This window comes from Dioscorea cayenensis, chromosome 20 (genome assembly GCF_009730915.1).
Source record: "Dioscorea cayenensis subsp. rotundata cultivar TDr96_F1 chromosome 20, TDr96_F1_v2_PseudoChromosome.rev07_lg8_w22 25.fasta, whole genome shotgun sequence".
NCBI classification, from domain to species: domain Eukaryota; kingdom Viridiplantae; phylum Streptophyta; class Magnoliopsida; order Dioscoreales; family Dioscoreaceae; genus Dioscorea; species Dioscorea cayenensis.
Window position 1 is genome coordinate 30,968,858 of NC_052490.1, and position 20,949 is coordinate 30,989,806.

General features: G+C 34.3%; 1 protein-coding gene across 1 annotated transcript; it reads left to right on the plus strand.

The window, feature by feature from the left end:
* The first annotated feature begins 5,590 nt into the window (after window positions 1-5,590).
* On the plus strand, window positions 5,591-19,479 carry LOC120251442 (probable LRR receptor-like serine/threonine-protein kinase At1g53440). Its single transcript, XM_039259962.1, has 23 exons — window positions 5,591-5,699; window positions 8,174-8,414; window positions 8,509-8,577; window positions 8,649-8,720; window positions 8,809-8,880; window positions 9,176-9,247; window positions 9,427-9,498; window positions 9,595-9,666; window positions 9,745-9,816; window positions 10,214-10,285; window positions 16,042-16,113; window positions 16,237-16,302; window positions 16,394-16,456; window positions 16,549-16,587; window positions 16,672-16,721; window positions 16,837-17,213; window positions 17,335-17,530; window positions 17,599-17,742; window positions 17,852-17,970; window positions 18,087-18,297; window positions 18,392-18,629; window positions 18,784-18,934; window positions 19,013-19,479. The coding sequence occupies exons 1-23, from the start codon at window positions 5,591-5,593 to the stop codon at window positions 19,400-19,402; spliced, it is 3,039 nt and encodes a 1,012-aa protein (XP_039115896.1). The 3' UTR covers window positions 19,403-19,479.
* Window positions 19,480-20,949: the final 1,470 nt, after the last annotated feature.

Genomic DNA, 20,949 nt, shown 5'->3' on the forward strand with positions numbered 1-20,949 from the left:
GTCGACTCATTCACTATCCTCATAACACTCCACTTCATCAAGTAGTGGTTATTCGCTTTAGTTCTTTCTATGCTTGGTTTTTCAATGTAGCTCATGATTTTTATGCAGTTGCAAGAAATTTTAAAAGAAAAAGTTTGGATAAGTTAGATTTGTGATTTCGAATTTGAATTTGTGTTTAACAAATGTAATTGAATAATTAATTTAATTTGTATTAATTAAAATAAATATGATGTGATCAAAATTATGCTTATAATTGCCAATAAAAATATATTAATAATTAATTCTCTATCTTATATATATATATATATATATATATATATAAGGTGGATGAGTTGAGTGCTCTCTTAATGCATAATCGCAAGCGTAATAATAAAAAGTATGTGTGTACGTAAGATGGCGTATTCACATTATAAGAAAAAAAGGAGGGGCAACAATAGGATATGGAAACTAGCACTAATCTAACTTTTCTTGGTGCAATCCTTCTACAAATTCTTAATTGACGAAGGACAATAATGCGGGGTCACCCCTACTATCCCTAGAAAGTCAATGTTTTCAACTGGTTGGCCTGGGATAATAAAAAGCTCACCCATAGACAATCTCGCTAGGAGGGGCTGTAATAACCTGCCAACAACGACCTGCATCCTTTGCTACAGTGTGATTGAAACAGTGGATCATCTTTTCCTCCGCTGTCCTACAACAACATTTCTTTGGAATCATTTTGCACATATTCTAAATCTGCACAGCACCCCTAATTCTCTGACTGAACTGTGGAATGGCTGGTGCAAGGGCCTTGTTTAGCAAATTTGACTTAAAAGAAATACTTCCTTTTTTAACTCTACTGGTGATGTCTTTATCTTTTTTATTATTGGACATTAGTAACACATTCTTTTTTGGGTTTGTGCAATTCATGTAGTCAAAATATAGAGGATTGAGGAATCATCTGTTGCTATTTGGAAGAGAATCTAGTTCTCAGTGCCTTCCATGCTTGATACACACAACCTTGATGATGGTCTTGCACATGTCACTAGCGAGCTCCTAGTACACTCTTTGGTTGCACCCTAGGCCTTTTTTGTATTTTCTTTTTTGATGGTTTCACCTCCAATGGACATTGTTGTTGCTTGAACTATATTGTACTCTTTTATTTTTAACTATTTTTTTTTGTTGTTGTTGGTTGGTCTTTTTGTACTTGCTTTGTCAATTTTTAATGAATTTATAATTCATACAATTCATAAAAAAAATTATAAAAAGGAGTTGATTCTTCAACCTCCCACTTGTTGAGGTAATTTCAACTAATCTTTTTTCTTTAGTGATACATGTAAGCGATAATGGATGGTGGTGCATTTGTTTTTAATTTTTAATAAATAATGAAAAATATCAATGGAAAGTGTTTTTATGATCTTTAATGTTATGCAAATAAATAAAAATATGGAGCGTTTTACAAAAAATATTATTAAAATAAATAATTATTATAAAAATGCTCCTCCTAAAATATTCACAAAGTCAACTTTTTACCTCTTTCGACAATCATCGGAATGACAGTATAATAAAAAGCTAGATGAACCACATTCATTAAAACGGAACAAGTATAGAAAGCCTCCACATAACTAGCAGTGGAGGAAACAATAAAACACAAGATATGGTACAACAAAAACGAAAAGACAAAATACAGCAACAAGATGAGGAATTAAGTAGGACTTCCTCCAGCCCCCAGAAGAACTCTAGCCCATGCCCATAAACGGTGCCTCCTCGGATGTTGTAACCCCACCAGAGTTCGCTCCACGAGGTCCTATAAACTCCAAGCTTCTTCAAATAATGATAGTATAACTCATATAATCTCAACTTTCTAGTTTCTTTCTACTTTGTCTCATATAGTATGTTTTCGCTCATAGAACCCCGAACCCCAGATTCCATTTTTCTTATTTGTTTCTTTTTAAAGTTCTTTTGTTCAACAAGAGATGGTATAATTTTTTTACCATTTAGCACAAAAACCTAATCTTCTTTTTTTTTCTTTTTGGTTTTAATTAATATTTTAGAAAAATATGAATAAAATACGGATCGAATCCTTAACTTCAGCATGAAAAAATGGATGTAGGGGGTGGTAAAATGGATATTTATTTTGTATTTTCAATAAACTTATTTATGTTCTTTTAAATTATTTTTAAGGTCAGGACTAGTCCTCCTATCCTTATTGCTGGGCAGGCCTGTGTCTCCAGACGGTTGACTTCGCCGTCCCAGCTTGTCTCATTTTATCTTTCTTCCTGTCTTGATTTTGCTCACTGTTTTCCTCATCCCTGGTGAGGATTTCAGTTTGTTATTTTATTTTAGACTTTTCTTGTTCGCGACCTTTCCTACTGTACTCCTCTGTTTCCTTCTTTTTAATAAATTAGTGGTTTATCCACTTTATTCCAAAAAAAAAAAATTATTTTTAAGGTGAACAAACCACTACTACCATGGAGATGTGCACATGGGAAGGCCTTTTCTGGAGTGTGGCTCTATCAATGAGGAGCACTTTCAATGATCATATATATATGCTCTCTCATCCTTCATAAGGATAGAGAGTTGAACTTATATTTCAATCGAGCAAAGGGGACCGGAATGTTGTTCTAACAACGTTTAATTTGGAATGTTTATTTCTTTTAATTACTTTGTTTTGGTATTTAATTTGATATGTTAGTTAAATAAATCTAATGAATATATGTTGTGCAAGAACTAGAGAGTTGAAAGTGATGCAAGGACACCAATAAAATTTCATTAATTACTTCCAAAATGTAAAAACTAGCATTGTCTGATATTGCAAAGTCTATGGTATTAGAGACTTTTTTTTTTTTAATAAAGTGGTTAAACCATAATGCATTAAAAGAAACGGGGAGTAAAAAACTAGAGAAAAATGACAACAAAAAAGAACAAAACAGAAGAACAAAATAGGACAAGGAACTGGGTCACTAGAAGTGAAACATGAATCGAAACGGAACAAAGGGACTACACCAACAAAAAAAGAAAGACATAGACAAAAGAACAACAGGAGGCAAGCCAGCAAGCAGCCCGCTAATCAGTGCAGCTCAGATTATAGCGGTACCATCAGGCTGGTGGTCATCAAGCTCACTTTCTAGAGCTGGCATGATGGGGGAGGAGAAGTCCTTGATCCCGCAAAAACTAGGTTGCGATTGATTACCAGGAAAGACTCCTGGAGGCGGGGCCTAGACGATGTAGGGGCTACATTAATCCAAGCAATAGATAAGGAGTTGCCTTTACATATTATAGAATGGAAATCTAAAGAAACAGATGTAAAGATGGAATTATTGCGCTCTGTCCAAATATCCCAATAGATTGCCCTGATAAGGAGATTTCCCAGATGCTTAAAAGAGGGAGCCCCCTGCCTCACTCCAAAAGACCAAGCCTTAGACAGGGTGGTAAGTGGTACAAAACTAAAGAGCGCAGCAAAGTGTGCCCAAATGAACGCCGCAAAGGGGCAACAAATCAAAAGATGGTTTGACACCTTCACTGCTGCATTGCAAAGGACACAGGTGCTAGTTGAGATATGGTTGCATCTCCTCCTAGCTAAGTTTTTCTAAGTGAGGATTATGTTGTGCAGAGCAAGCCCGAAGAATGCCTTAATTTTCAATAGGTGAAACCCTTCCAAAGTGTTTTGCCAAAAGCGCAGCGGATACCACTATCATTGAGGAAGGTGCAGAAAGATTTCACTGAAAAACCGTTAGTGCTTCATCTCCATGATACAGAGTCTCTTCCTTGGGATAAGCCATGGATGAGCGATTCTCGAATCGAGAGAAGCTTAGGAAAATTTGAATTTGGCTCAGAAATAAAGAAATCCTCAACTGAGCTGAGAGGATCCCTCCATCAAGTGAACAAGTCAATCCATTTATGTTTCAGCATGGAATCGTCTAACCACCTGTCGATCCAGAGCGAAAATCCCTCCCATCCTTGATAGAGGTTTTAATATTGGCAAGGAAAGCAGCTATACAATTTAGCAAGTCTTTCTAGAATAAAGAAGATGGCTTAGGCATGAAGTGAAGGAGATAGATCAAACTACCATTAGGAGCATAATTCAAAGCAATGATCTTCGACCAATAGGTGTTGGTGATCTCCGAGAACTTCCACCACCATTTACCCAAAAGAGCATCATTGAAGTCTACTAGACTAAGAATGCCCCAACCTCCCTGTTCTTTAGACTTGCAAATTTGGTTCCATGCCACTAATCTGCTTTTGGGTCTAGAAAGGTCGCAACCACTTCAGATGAAATCCCTCTGTGTTCTGTCGATAGTTTTACTTACCCATTTGGGCAGCTTAAACACAGGCATCCAGTAAGTGAGAATCGAGGAAAGAACCAAGTTGACCAGAATAATCCGCCCCCAAGAGAAAGCTACCGGGTCTTCCAAGACGCCAGCCGTTTATTGATAGATAGGGTGAGATTGAGCCAGTCTTGTTTTCTGGGTCGAAACCCCGAGAACAAACCCCCGAAGATAAGTCACTGGGAGTAGGTTAACCGGGTAGTTTAGGGTCACCGTGCCTACCTCAGCCGGAGTGAGGCCACGCATGGTAAAGTATTGGCAACTTTTCTTAAAGTTGACCTTCAAGCCGTAAAGTCCATCAAAAAGGAGTAGAATCAGCTTGAGGATTCTAAGATCTTCAGTGCCTCTTGTCGTGATTAGAAGAAGGTATTAAAGACTTTGTTTTATCTGTGGAAAATTAAAATGGAGAATTGACAAGTTTGTGGAGAATTAAAATATAGACTAGGTCTGATGGATACACTCGGGTAGGAGAGCGATTCAATTGTGGGTGTCTTTGCCCTGTTGTGCTCTTTTATATGTTGTTAGTGCTTCATTGTATTTTATCTTTTTATTTTCATCTATCATCTTTCACACCTAGTGGATCCAATATCTATTTATATATATATATATAACTATCTTTTAATAAATTTATGATTTATTTAATTTATAAAAAATTTATCAATAGTGTTGATGATATCAATATCATGTTGATGATGTCAACCATTGGATAGCCCAATAGTATGACACAAAGAGTACAAGAGGGAGGGCACTGGTTCTAATCCTTCCCCTGGTATTACTATTTATGTACTGTTCATGTAATGTACACTTGGGCTTAATACTGTTTATATATTGTTCATTACATAGATATGGTTCCCCTGTAGAAGAAAAGTGGTTTTATCCCCTCCAAAGTTATAGGGCAGGGGGATTTTTTTTAGGAGGTCTGTAAACCACCATAATATGTGCATCTCAGTATCTGTCTGTCCCTTAGATAATTTCTTAAATAGAAAACATTTGTCACCTATTAGTAAAAACAAATATATCATGTTGATAATTGAAGATCAAATAATAGGAAAAACATACTAAGATTAATAAGTGGCTCACTAATAGTGACGTAGTGACGTTGGATATTTTCTTAGAAACCAGGGCCCACTTCCAATACTAGTATGCTTTTGTGGAAATGAGGAGGGACCTGAGGGTTCGTCAATATTTGGATGGTGTGAACAAGGTTAGATAGGAAAGAAAGGCATCTCCGCTCAAGAACCAAGATGATGGTTTTACTCTAGTAAAGATAATTATAGGAGGAGATGAAGTTCGGTCATGTGCTTGTTCCACTCTTTCTCTTTCTCTGTGTGTTGGTTTGGAGCTGCTCTGAGACTGTCCAGTGCCAGGCCCAAACCCTACCTCAAAGTGAAGGTATATTAACCCTGTTTTTCTTCTCGTCATTCACATTATATAATATGATAGATCATAAGATTATTTAAATAGGTGATCTTTGTTAAACCACTTCCGACGGGATCAAAAGATTATATCACAGACAGGTTATTTAATTAGTCCCCTCACGTTATTCATATGACAAGAATGATCATGAGAACATCTTGATATATGATCATCACTCTCTCCTTGGGCCGTAAAACTGGATATCAGCTACAGCTTTATAATATATATATATTAGAAAAAATAGCTAAACCACAATTTATTGGAAGTATATATATAGAAAACTTCTTTTTTCTGGTTTTCTTTGTAATTTATACAATTTTATGAATTTTTTGCCTGTAATAAAAAAAACCTGTTTTTATTTATGTATTTATTCTTTTATAGTGTGACAAGTTACTACACACTCTATTTATGCCTCAACCACTTGTGAATTAAACTCTCAATTTTTTACATTGAGATATTTATTTTTATAATTTATATAATTTTATGACATCACTCATGTCTTTCTTTTTCATATAGCTTGTGATTTATTTATTTTATTGAGAAAAAAACTCTCTATGTGAAACAATCCTGCCACCTCAAGCTAAGCAGTTAGATGGTATGAGTTTTCTTTTTTCATTGTTTTTACAAAGAAGTAAAAAAAAACGAGGCTTCTTCAAAAGGGGGAAAATATGAAGACCTTTTTTTTAAGTAGGAATAAAGAAAGAATTCTTTTATTAAAGATCATGGTTTATCTATTTAAAAAAAGTAAATTAATTTTGACAAAAATAATCACCATTTTTTTTTTTTGAATAATAGACGACAAGCACCCGTTTTTATGAATAGAAACAATACTAAAGCAAGATCTTGAAAAAGCAGATAGTATAAAGCAATATGGATGAGCAGGCAGATCTGTTCGGGGAGAGATTTGAACCCATGACCTCCCTTTTATACTTTGATGTCATACCATTGGGCTATCCAATGGTTGACAATAATCACCATTTTTAACTTTAAAGTAAGAAGGAAAAAAAAAAAAAGATTTTGCAGTAAGAATAATTTTTTTTATAAACATTTTTTTAAAGATTCTCAGCCTTTGCCACCTTGTGTGGCGTTTGAGGCTTTTTCTGTTTTGCTTATTTATTTTCTAATGTTTATTTGATTTTTAATTATTGTAATTAATTTATTTTAATAAATAACAAGATAAATTTCAAAATTATTTGAACTCAATTTTATAAAATAAATATTTTTTTGTCATGTTAAAGTATAAAAAAACCTCAAGAAGGATATTTATGTTATATACTATTGTGTCTTTTTAATGTATATATCTATGGGTAGGGAATCAAATGCCAATAAACTACAAAGTAGTTGGCCTTGTATGAGTATTTACAACCATTGAAAGAATATAAAAGAGTATTTTGCATGTTATATAATATACAAACTATCATTTTATATGCTTAAATATGTTTTAACAATATGGGTAATAATAAAAAAAATTTAAATCACAAGAAACACAAAATATGAAGTGTTACTAAGACTTTCTCCAATGTAACCCCCAAATCCCAAATTTGACAAATTTAGGGTCAAATATGGGTATGGGTTGACACTCAAATCTGACCCTAAATTTGGGGTTTAGTATTGGATGATCCCAAATTTTGGGTCACACTATTGTGACCCCGAATTTGACGTCCCACATAAATATTAGCTTTTTAAACAATTTTTTATATTATTATTATTGTAATTAAAATTATAAATTTGATAATTTATTAATATAATTAGAAGTAGTCATTATATGCCTACAATATTAATTTGTGTGCAATTAATTAATTAATAAAATTATTAATTAAATTAATTTATGATAAATTTATGAAATTGGAATAGTTAAAATTTTATTGAAAATAACCTTAATAATAGCTAATACAATGTAAAAACTAATTATATTAAAACTAATATTCTGGTAAATCAGCAACACTACCACCTAAATTGTCAAAATAATTTTCAAAGAGATTCTAGGTTGAAGGAGGTGGTTGTTGAAAATGTCATCCTTTTGCATAATTTGTGCTTGTTCAGATTAAATATAAGCACGAATATTAGGATCAGTAATTATACTCAAATCTGTAGTCAAGATCTTATTTTCTTTTTTAAACTCTTTTATAGCTATTTTATTTGTAATTTTCTTCTTCAGTAAAATGATTAATTCCAAGTATTTTTTATTAAATGATAAAATGATTAATTTCAAGTCTTTTTTATTAAATAATAAAATGATTAATTTCAAATATTTTTTTAAATTAAATAGTAATAATATTAAAAAATGTAAAAACTAAAAAGAATAATAAAAAAAAGGTGAAATAATAAATTTGGGGTTTGTGGTTGGAGTATAACTTATTGTAACATAATTAAATTTGAAATTTGGGATAAAAATTTGGAGTTGTGGATTGGAGATGCCCTAATAACCGAGTAGTGATTATGGTGAATAGTGGACGCACTAAAGAAGATTGGGGAGAAGTTGGGTAAGCATTGGAACTTCACTGTAAACCCATGCAGTGGGACCTCCGGATGGGTGGATCCCTCCAACTCCAACCGGGATGTGACGGCCAATGTTACGTGCAGCGCATGCAAGGCCAATGACTGCCACGTCACTAGCATCGTCCTCACTGGCCAAAACCTCACTGGTTCCCTCCCCGGGGAGTTCTCTAATCTCACTTTCTTGCAAGTCATGTAATTACTTATTTCTTATTACTAACTTTATCATTCATTAATTATTACCTTCTCACTTGATTTAACAATTGTGCTCTGCTTAATTAATTGACAGAGATCTCAGTAGGAATTATCTCAATGGCACTATCCCTGTTGTGTGGGCTTCAATACCTCTCATCGACCTGTAAGTTTCATGGAACATTTTATAATCGAAGCCCTTCGGACTCCATCATAAATATTTTCTCTAATTTGTAGTGTGCTTACGGGAAATTGCATTACTGGACGAATTCCTAATGAGCTCAGTAGGATCACTACCCTTGAATCCTTGTATGTGCCACTTACTTATCTTTTCCATTTCATTTAATTTGAACTTCTTCTTTTGTTCATGTTTATTTACTTTTATTTTTTGTCATAGATATTTGGGAAGTAACTTGATTGAAGGCCCGCTTCCACAGTCTCTTGGCAATCTAACAAACTTGGCGATACTGTGAGTGTTATATATATATAACATTCGTGAAAACTACAAATTAAGAGAATGATCGAGGATCATGATACACTAGAGAGAGATTCTTGACTCTTCGTCAATGTCTTTTCTTAATTGAGTTTTTCACATAAAACTCTGTATTTTTACTATATTATTATTGTTATTTTGCTTTTATTTTTTTCAATCAATATGAGTGTGAGTGTTTCAATGGAAGTGATCTATCCACCTTTTCGAAAAAAAAAAAAAAAATGAGTGTGAGTATTACCTAATTTTACAATAATAATGTTGTTTCTTGCAGTGAACTTACAGCAAATGCCATCAATGGGGGGCTGCCAGAGTCATGGGGCAATCTTAAAAATATGATTTACTTGTAAGTCATTGTTATTCAGACTTGATTATCTGAACTATTCACCTGGCACAAACATTTGCCCATGCAACTCTTACTTGATTCATCTGATATCGTGCTTGAAGATCTGTAGATGATTCATATCATATCTATCAGCATTTCTAAATAAGCTTCTCTTATAACTCCGTTATTTTTTTTCCTAGCCTAATCGGTGGCAATCCCATCACTGGCAAAATTCCTGATTTCATTGGAAATTGGACACAACTAGTGGAATTGTGAGTGAGATGTCAACCCAAGACTTTTGATTTTGTGAAAATTTTCAATTTTTTTTTTAAAATGATTATAGACATGAACCTTGAGTTTAAATGCAGAGAGATGCTAGGCACCTCCATGGAAGGGCCTTTTCCTCCCATCTTCTATACATCGGGAAACATGAGAAAGCTGTAAGAATTAATTAGCTCTATTTTCAACTAAGTATTTTGCTTGGTATTATCTGTTTAGAAAATGTGTTTATGTTCCAGGGAAGTTTCTGACCTGATAGGAGGTGATGGGAAGTTTCCACCATTGCAGAACATGACAGGAATGCATTCCTTGTAAGTAATTTGGGAGAATTGATCTTTAATGGAACAGAAAGAGAGGTTTACTTAACTGGAGATATAATTAGAGAAGTTATCAACCTAACATTGAGCGAAGTATATTACATAAAGATAAATAATAAAATAATCCAAAAATTTAATTATATGGACGGCAGCTGGTCACAAATTGGATCAGAATGATGAAGTGATCCCAATGTGGAAATGCAGTATTGTTTCCTAGCATGACCCAGCGACCAAAAGTATTTGCATGTGATAAAATAATATTGATTTGTATCTTGGGTTCTTCCTTTAGCGACTCCTGTTCCTGAAGTTCTTTGCATTTTCTTTTAATTGATTAAATTTGGCTATTGTATTTTTCTTTTGTATTTTACATGTTGGTTTATGGTTAACTCAGGGTTTTGAGGAACATGTCAATAACTGATGCACTACCTACTTATATTGGGAATATGACAATGCTCTACAACTTGTAAGTTTGCTATCTCATCTCAGTAATATATTTTTTTAATTTTTTGAATATCTATTGATATATAAAAAAAATAATAGTAATGGATCACTGGTTGTGGATGCGGGTTCACAGCCCAAACCCCTCATCCCCAGCTGAGGCCCTGAGGGTGCATAGGTTGGATGATTAATTTTCAGCCCGTGCATGCCCCTGATCTATATAAGTACTCCTGTAGTTTGTCGTCAAAATAATAATAATAACAATAAATAATAAATAATAAATAATAAAATACAAATTGATGTTCTATACACCATTTTAAATATAAATAAATAAACAAAGGTCCTATACCATTTATGTAATGGAGAATTAGTATTACAATATGGTTTCCACTTAGACTTTAAGGATTGAGTCTCCTCCACATTTTTGACAAAGGTGACAAGTGCCGTCCCAAAAATGATGTTAAGCGACAAACAATTACAATGGCTTAACGACCCCTAGAGATTTATTAACTCGATTAGATGGCACATGAGGGTTTAGAGTCCTACCATATGCATGTCGAGAAGATATTTTAGAAATCAAATCAAGTTAATAAATCCCCTTGCCATGCAACCCTGATATGAAAGAAACAATATTTTCCCACAAGGAACCCGTGAATAGTGCCATAACAGTACTTGTCACACCCACCCCTTCTACCGAGGTAAATGTGGCACCCATCGCTTAAAAATTCCCTTTTAACTCGAAACCCGACACCCTGCTTTTTAAACAAAAAGCGGACCTACAAATCACAATTTACAATTTTTTTTACCAAGTACATGTTCAAATACATAAATACAATAAATATAATTACTCTAATTTTGATGGGTACAACCGCTACAAGGTCATGACACCAATAACAAGAAAAAAAGAAATGAGGGACCCACTGCAGTCCTGGACTGAACCCTGACTCGTTCTAAACCCGATCGGTAATCTAGGTTCCTCGCCTCCCGCAGTCTACAAAGACATTCGGTTGGTCGGTAGTGGCTTAATAATTCCAAATACTTAAATACAGTGTATATAAAGTATATAAATACCAATTTCTCAAATAATTTTCCAACTTTTCCAAAATACCGAATTCTAGCAAAATACATTTTTTTAAAGAACTTTTGAAACATAAATTCATCATAAATCAATGTCAAAAATAACTAATAATATAAAAACCATTCTCAAATCCATAGCTCGAAAACTCTCCCCGGCTTAGCCGTCAGCGACTAGGTTGGGAGCCGTCAAGGTCTTCGTAACCTTGACGTTGGCCCACCGGTCCCGTGTGGTGACTCCGGGATCCCGATGTATCATCCAATCGTGGGCTCTACGCTCCCACCGATCCGGACAAATCAACACCCTGTGTCCACCACGCCACCTCTAAAGGTCGGCCCGTGGGAACCCACTCATCGCGAGAGTCGGGCTTTAGCCGCCGTCACCATCCAAAACCAACATGTAGATGCGAAAGAACAATACAAATCAGTATAAATCATAACATATGGTCCTTATCCGGGACAAGCATTCACATCACGAAAAATAAACATCATTTCCACAAAAGCCCAATGTCAAAAGTATAACAATCGATAAAACCAAGTAAAAATCCGGATCCATGATACCATTCCTATTCCGGGAATGAAAACCAATTCCACAAATATTGTTGGTAAAAACATTTTAAAATGCTCACATGATTTCACAAATCATTCCAAATCAAAGCATATATAACCATAGAAATAAATACATGAATTGAATAATTAAATCACATATACATGTATTTTCACTATTCACAAATACGTATAATTATACGAAAACTGATGTATCAATACGATTGTCAGGAACATCAACAGCAAGTAAATATACGTATACCTCAACATTATACGCCAATTAAACATGATAAAAAAGAAATACTTAAACAATTATTTTCAAAATACTAGCCATTAAATAATTATTTCAAAATAATAATAATTAATCAATTATTTAAAATAATAGCCACTACCAACTCACCTGGTGTCCTTGGGTTCCTTGCTAGACCTGGAACTCCCTCCCAAGACTGAACAACACCTAATAGAATAATATAATAAAAAAATAAATAACATATTTAAACTCAAAAAGAAAAATACAAAAAATAATAATCAATTCTCTATTGGGCCCACTCACTCCAATCGGTTAAAAATCCGACATTGCATAATCAAACCCGGCTTTCAATTGCACTTAAACCAACTCAATTTAGACTAAACACGCTTAAACCAATCCGAACCAATCTCAATTCCATTGAACCAAGCTCAATTGTACTGAACCAAACTCAATCAAACTGAACCAGCTTGAACCAACTCAATTTTTTTATTCAAAAATCCTTTTGAACCAACTTGGTTCAGTCCAAAACCCTTAACCCAAATCAACTCGAACCAAACCCAAACCATCTCAACCTGATTTGATCAAGCCCAACTCAACCAAATTAATTCAACTCAATCAATTCAATGCAACTTTGGTTTGATCCAACCAATTCAACTTGGCTAACTCAACCCATTTCAATCTAACCATTATCATTAACCTCCTAATCATCATAATCATCAATTTAATTAACTAAACCAAATTTTTAATCTCGGTGCTACATAGAACGCTACAAGAATTCCTGAATCTCATCCCCATTTTCAAGCAATTTCATCATGTTTACAAAAGTTTTTTTCAAAGTAATTTCAATCAAACAATCATCCACAATAATCTAACATGATTTCAAAGACTTAAATCCAAGCCAAACCCTCACAAAAACATGTTAAATTCAAGCATTGTTGCTCAAGCTTTTTAACTAAAAATTTATATATCATTCAAACCAAAATAACCCTTACTAAGGACTCCGTGAACTCTCTCCCGTGATCTCCAAGTCTTTCTCTTTAAAAACCCTCTAATTTCTCTCATTTTTCTTCATTTTTAACTCTCGGGTTCATCAGTAAAGAAAATGGTGGAGAGAAGATGAACAACACTCAAGCTCTAGATTTTTTTCTCCAAATTTAACTTTCAGCCGAAATTTACATTTAGTCCCTCAAAACATAATTCCTTACAAAACAGTCCCTGAAAAAAACTCATGAATGGTCCCTGAATTACAAAAATAGTATTCTCAAAAGATCCTTCTAAATTATCCAATGGTCCTTGGATTATAGTACAACATTTCAAAAAGATCCCTTCCATCTTACCTTTCAGTCCTTGGATGCCAGAAACATTTTATATCAATCCTTTTTCTATTACTCTTTAACCCAAAATCTTTTATAAACTTTTACACTTAGGTCCTTGTTATTTCCACTTGGGGTTTCTCAACAAGATTACTCTGTAGAAAAATTCTTACTGTAACTGTAGTAATACCCTGAATATATTTTCCAACAGGTATCCAAAGGTTCAGGGTATTACAGTACTAGTATAGTATTTTATATGATTTTCTACAATATATGCATAGCACTATAATAGTACTATTGACCAAGGAATTCAACCCTGGGTCTGCCATTCACCATTCTCATAACATTTCATTACACTAAGTAGTGGTTGTTTCTCCTTCGAATTTCTTGCAAAGAAAAGCAATTAAGATTTTATCTTGATCTCTTGGAGTAATTTGACATCTACATGGGCCCTTTTTTTTAATATAAAAGTGAATTCACAAAATTTGTTTGAAAAAAAAAATTATAAAATGGTTTCAAAATTTAAAAAGCAAATGAGAAAAAAAAACTTGATTTTTTTTTTTACAAAGGTGGCAAGCACTAATTATGATGATTTAACAACCCTTTAGTGATTTACTATGTGGGCCGGCTAACATGTGGAGCAATGAAGGTTTACCATGTACACTCAAAATGATATATATTAATGATTATAACCCCACAATGATAAATCCCCATTACCATACATCCCTGCAGAGATGGAGAATATGACTCCTCCCATGAAGGATTCACATTGAAACCCAATATACAATGAATAAACATTACTCTATAGTATCGGGCCAGTATTAAATAGTGTGTGAACAATAATGATTAGCAGTACTATGAGAATTAGATTTTAAACCTTTATCCCCTTGTACATTTTCTGATGAATTATCACTAGACTACCAGTAATTTCTCAAAAACACTCACTTTCAAATGAGCGTGCTTGACATGCCTAAAACGCTCACCCTCTAATTTGAAGTGGGAAAGTTATGCCAACTATTGTGAAAATGGTATTCACTTTTCATCAAAATAAACAAATAAAATCTAATATATATATTTTTTTGATAAATTCCAATATATATAATTTCATATTAATATATATATATATATATATATAATCTGAACAAGTGGAGTAATGATGTGTACTTGGAGCATCACGTGACACGCGGAATTTTTGTTAGATCACATAGTACATGAAACTAGTCAAGCTTAGCCTAATGACTATAAATGATAATTAATGGCCAATGTGTGCAGTTATATACCAAAGACTAATTAAATTAAACAATTGTCTTTGGTTTAAAGACAAAACTGACCATTTAGTTTAAGAACCCAATTAAATCTTGTGGATTTAGCTTATGAACACAATCGAAGGCATCTTTTTGTGATTGAATGTCTTTGTGTTGATTGTGATTTATATAACGCAAGTGTACGCTATCGCAAACAAGTAATATAATGATAAGAGAGTATCGTCCCACGAGGATTGAGTTTATTAATTACCAAAATCAGTAACCCTAATTCTACTTTAATAATGAGGTTGAAAAGATTTAGTTTAGAAAATCTAATTCAAGGACTAGAGAGCAAGAGAGAGAGAAATCAATGCCAAGAGATTCTAGGGTTTCCGAGTTCACCTAGACTAATTCCACCTAGATCATCTAGTCCAATCAATCAATGTTTGTTTTTTATGTTGTCATCAAATTTTCCTAAATTACATATTGATCTTTCTCAAACATTAATAGCATATTCCACTAGATAAGTTAGCATCATCTCTGAGATAACTGTGAATCTATGGAACTCATTAAGCTTTAGAAATTTATAATGATGCATACAACCTCATAAATATCTCTATCTTATGATGATTGTATGATATTTCAACCAAGACCTAATTCAATTATCACCTCTCGGTCTCAAATCAAATTAATAATCATGCAATTGGTGACCAATAAATCACAAGCATTAAGCATAGATTAAAATATCCAACATAGTCTTGAAACAAGCATCAATTAAATTAAACAAAGATGAATCTAGGTTTTCATAGTCTTGCTACATCGTAGCCCTAGAAAAAGTATTTAGAACATAAAATTTGCAAAGTTCGACATATGAATAAGGTTCATAATCAAATAAACAAATAAAAACTAAAAACTAAAGCCTGACAATGAATCCGCGCCGAATCTTCGCTCCCGGTCTCTTGATCTCTCCAATTCTCCTTTTTCGTCTCAACCCTAGCCCCTTTTATAACATAAAAATCGGGGTAGCGCCTAGGCGCCAAAGACTGTTTTGCTTATTCTCTCTTTGTTGAACCTTTGCTCTTCTTCCTCCAATTTTGTGCCTTTTACATGTTCTTCCTTCAAATCAATATCTTTATTTCCTACAATGCAATAACAATAAGATTATGAGTAAAATTGGTTTAAAATAATTCCAATTTAATTCATTATGAGTTAAAGAAGGCCTATATATTGAGTGCAAATTATACTCATCACTTTGTAAAAAAAATGTCTGTTATTCAAAATCACACGCAATATTCAGCAAATATGTGTGAAATGGCTTTTAAAATTTCCGCTGATACAAAAATTCTATTTGCAGAGATTTAAGTTTTAATGCCTTGACTGGACCGATTCCAGACACCTTACAAATCCTGAAGTACCTTCAATATTTGTGAGTTTATTTTTGATACACCATTTTGAGTCTATTTCTAGTACCTGTCATTAATCCCAGCTACCGAATGTCTTGTTTACTCTTAGAATTCTATGCAAGCCAACTGACTAATGACATTATCAGGTTTCTTAACAATAACAAGCTAACTGGAGCAATACCAGAGTGGATGTTGACAAGTGGAATTCACATGTATGCTATGCTAATTAAAAGAATTTGATTCTACCATTAATTATCGCCTTTCTTGTGCTGCGTATCTCACTCATGATACACAATGTTACAGTGATATGTCTTACAACAGTTTTGACGCACACAATGCACCATGCTATTGCTCTACAGGCATTGTGTAAGAAACTAAGAATTCAATTTATCAGGGGTTTTATTTTTCTTAATCACCTGGCTTCAGTCACTGATTGTTCATTTGGTTTATGCATGAAGGAATATGGTATCTAGTTATTCATCAACAGATGACAATTCGTAAGATTTTTACACTTTCAGCAAGCCTGCAGTCTAACAGCTTTACCTGTTGTTTGCACCAAACATGCTTTTTTTTTTTGGCAGGATAAAACCATGTTTGAAGAGGAACAACCCCTGCTCTGGGGTACCAGAAAGTGAGTATATATTCTTGTACAATATTCCTTTTTCCCTTTAAAAAAACTGAATCTATATTTTTTTTTACTTAAACTTATTTCCAATGATTGTACATGTGTTTTGAAACTTTTGTAGATGACAAATTGTTTATAAACTGTGGCGGCAGCAGTATGACCATTGATGGGAATGAGTATGAAGACAACATCGACATTCAAGGGGCATCATATTACCATGCTAATGGAGAAAAATGGGCTTTTAGCTCTAGCGGTTACTTTCTGGGCAACGAAGACCAATCATATGTTGTGAATAATGTGTCGCCTATAGTAGGCGCATCCAATGCTAATCCTAAATTGTATACCACCGCTCGTCTGAGCCCCCTCTCACTTACATACTATGGTCTTTGCCTTCAGAATGGAAATTATACAGTGAACCTGCACTTTGCTGAGATAATGTTCACTGATGATCAAACTTATTCCGCTGTAGGAAGACGCTTCTTTGATGTGTCTATTCAGGTTATGTTTCACTGCATTAAGAAATAGTTACCTCTTGCTCTTTTCTATTTTTCACTAGCATGCATAGTTTACATGTAACTTGCAGTAAAAACTTAAATCGAACCACTAATTACATGTGTAGGACGAGAGGGTCTTGAGGGATTTCAATATTGCAAAAGAAGCTAATGGGACAGGTCGGGCAATCATCAAGAGCTTCAATGCTATGGTAAATAGCAACACTCTGGTGATTCATTTGCAGTGGGCTGGGCAAGGGACCAGGAACATTCCTCATTGGGGGGTATATGGACCTTTAATTTCAGCTATCTCAGTTACACTCAGTAAGTCTCCACAAAGTTTGTTTGCCTATCCTTTGTGTTCTTGTTTTCACTCTGAAAATGTTTTGCAGACGACTTTAAGCTGGATGCTCATGAAAATCTTGAGTTATATAAAGGGACATTTATGGGCATTTTGTTTGCTGGTTGTGTGATGATTTTCTTGGTCTCAGTATTCATCTTGTTTTTCTGGATAAGAAAAGATGCTGAAAACAATGGTGAGATAATGAGATTGCATGTTCTCCATTTTTTCTGATATATATATATATACATATTTCTTGGATTATGTAGTTTAAGGGAACTTGTGTGGTGTATGTGAGCATCCAGAACTTCGAGGACTGGAGCTACAGACCGGATTTTTTACATTAAAACAGATCAAAACCGCAACCAGGAACTTTGATCGTGCAAATAAGTTAGGAGAAGGGGGATTTGGACCAGTTTACAAGGTACTCTGTAGATCCTTGTGTATGTACTGGTATTTGTCCTGGTGTATGTTTTTTTTTTTTCATCTTTGAGCAACCCACTTTGGTGCATTCATAAGTTGGGAGTTCATCTGAAGCAGGGTATTCTGCCAGATGGTTCTCTGATTGCGGTGAAGCAACTTTCTTCAAAGTCTAGGCAAGGGAATCGCGAATTTGTGAATGAGATAGGAATAATATCAGCTCTACAGCATCCCAATCTTGTTAAGCTTTATGGTTGTTGCATTGAGGGAAACCAGCTATTGCTAATCTATGAATTCATGGAAAACAACAGCCTCGCAAATGCTCTGTTCGGTGGGTGCTTTTGTCTACTTTTTCTCATATTTGTATTATTACACTCGTATTGATTAATTGAAAGGCATAACATAGCTGGAATTTGGGTTTACAGGTCCTGAAAAGAACCAACTAAAATTGGATTGGCCAACAAGGCTTAGAATTTGTCTTGGCATAGCTCAAGGCTTGGCATATCTCCATGAGGAAACAAGGTTGAGAATTGTTCATAGAGACATCAAGGCAACTAATGTGCTGCTTGATAAAGATCTCAATGCAAAAATATCTGACTTTGGCCTGGCTAGACTTTCTGATGAAAATGCAACCCACATAAGCACTCAGATTGCTGGAACTATGTAAGTGAAACATCATTGTTTATTTCTTTATGGTGATTTGTCAAGGTTGCTTTTAAGATGTGCAGAACGAGAAAATCTAATATCTCTGTTTTCATTTCCAGATTTCTGTTTAATAGATCCTTAGTTTCTCATTTTGTTTGTTGAATATTTTTAGAGGATATATGGCCCCTGAATATGCAATGAGAGGTTACTTGACGGATAAAGCGGATGTTTACAGCTTCGGAGTGGTCATATTAGAGACTGTCAGTGGGTTGTGCAACACTAGCTACAGGCCAAAGGAAGACTGTCTGCATCTTCTTGATTGGGTGAATAATTTAATGTTCTTGAGATTCATATAATAAGCTGCAATAAAAACAAGATTAATCAATGCAATGTTACTTCAGGCTTATATTCTACAAGAGCAGGGCAGGTTAGTTGAACTTGTTGACAAGAGTCTAGGCCCAAACTATTCAAAGGAAGAGGCAGTGATGCTGTTGAGTCTAGCTCTCACATGCACCAGTTCTTCTCCATCTCTCAGGCCTACAATGCCGGCGGTAGTGAACATCATTGAAGGCAAAAAGCCTGTGCCGGTGTTACCAAAGAAGGGCACAGGCTCAAACAGTGTTCCCAGCACTTGGGTTGGGGCCTTTGAGATACTCTCTCACAACAATAGGCCGTTGGTGAGTTCATCAAAATATAATGAGCCCTGGATGGAGTCTGTAGTAAGTACAAATGTTGAAGAGGAAGAAGACACTTCATCGACAAGTGGGCTTATTTCTGATTACTCGCATTAATCATTTGATGGTTATGATTATGACAGCCATGAGACTGGATTAAAATATTGGCCAGTCAGGGACAAACAGCGTATGGTTGTCACGCCGGTATTTTTGAAGTAAATGTGGATAAATCACCGATTTATCGAAAAAAACTAAAGCGACAACAAATGACTGAATGAAACAGTACAAAGAGCCCCTCACCAGTGTCACGCCGGTATTCGCCGGTGCATTACTTTCTTTTTATTTAATTACTTTTCTCCTCCTACTTTTCCTTTTTCCTATATTGTTCTGAACTTTTTTTCAAAGAATTAGTGGTTAGTGGCTTATTCCTTGAAACAAAAAACTGACACTTACATTACAATCAAATAAAATTTTAAAAAAAGTTGGGTCTTTTTTCATAATAATAATAATAATAATAATAATAATAATAATAATAATAATAATAATAAATGTGGAGAAGCTTACCATATTACCGACACAATAGGTAAATGGTAAGTCATTTGATTCTCTCCCATTGAGGTATAATAGAATATGTATGTTAAAGGTTCAACTCTCTTCTAAAGTATGGTTGAAGTGTAATACAGTGTGCATGTTCAACTCTTTCTCAATACATGATTTTGACATAATAAAATGAGTGTGTCAGTGTCCACATTATTCAAAAACATGTATCACATTAAAATATCAGTTATTTTTTTTGGTGTGATAAATGTACACAAGACACAACTCTCAATTCATTTTTTTTTTTATATTGAGGTTTATCCACCTTTACACAAAAAAGAAAAATCCCTTAACCTATCATTTGAGAATTATTTGGGAGAAAAATGTGTTATCACACTCTTATTAAAGAGGCGGTAAACATCAAACGCTAATTTGAAGATAAGATAACAAAATATTAAAATAAATTAAATAATATAATTTTTTTTTTACGAAATGTAAACAGGCCATATGTCAGGAAGCATCACCTTTGATTTTCATGTTGGTATGAATTTGCCTAGGCTTATATTGGGAGCTTGGATTATATCCATGAGGTGCCATGGTTGAATATTGTTCACACAGACATCAAAGCAACAAATTAAATGCACATTGGCCCTTTCTCCCTTTGGGAAGACAAAAGATCTTTCCTCCCTCTATTCTAGAATAAAGCAGCTCTAGACTTACTCAGGTGTAAATACGAGATCCTAGACCTTGGTTGCTAACCGCGGCTCCTTCCATGCAGTGTCTCTACTGCTTCCTCATGAATAGGGGTGTTAGATCCCTCATCTCAATGTTCTTGTAGAAGATTTTTTTTATATATAAAGTAGATAAACTACAAACTATATTAAAAGGAGCGTACAACAAAAACCGAACAAATAGACAACAACTAAGAAAAAGAAAAACGACAAAGGAGAGAACAAGTACCAGAGGTTGTGGAACATAACAAGAAAAAAACACACTAAGACCACACAGAGCTACAGGAAGTGGAAGAAACAGGAAGAAGAAAAAAATAAGAAGACCCCCAAATGACGACAGCCAACTAGCGGGCCGTAGACATGGAAGAGAACACAGACTAGCCGGCAAGGTCTTCT

Excerpts from the sequence above, each read along its gene's own strand:
- LOC120251442 (XM_039259962.1), top strand. The coding sequence starts at position 5,591 with ATGAAGTTCGGTCATGTGCTTGTTCCACTCTTTCTCTTTCTCTGTGTG. Across the intron at positions 8,415-8,508 it reads CTCACTTTCTTGCAAGTCAT|AGATCTCAGTAGGAATTATC; the intron begins GTAATTACTTAT and ends ATTAATTGACAG. Across the intron at positions 8,721-8,808 it reads ATCACTACCCTTGAATCCTT|ATATTTGGGAAGTAACTTGA; the intron begins GTATGTGCCACT and ends TTTTTGTCATAG.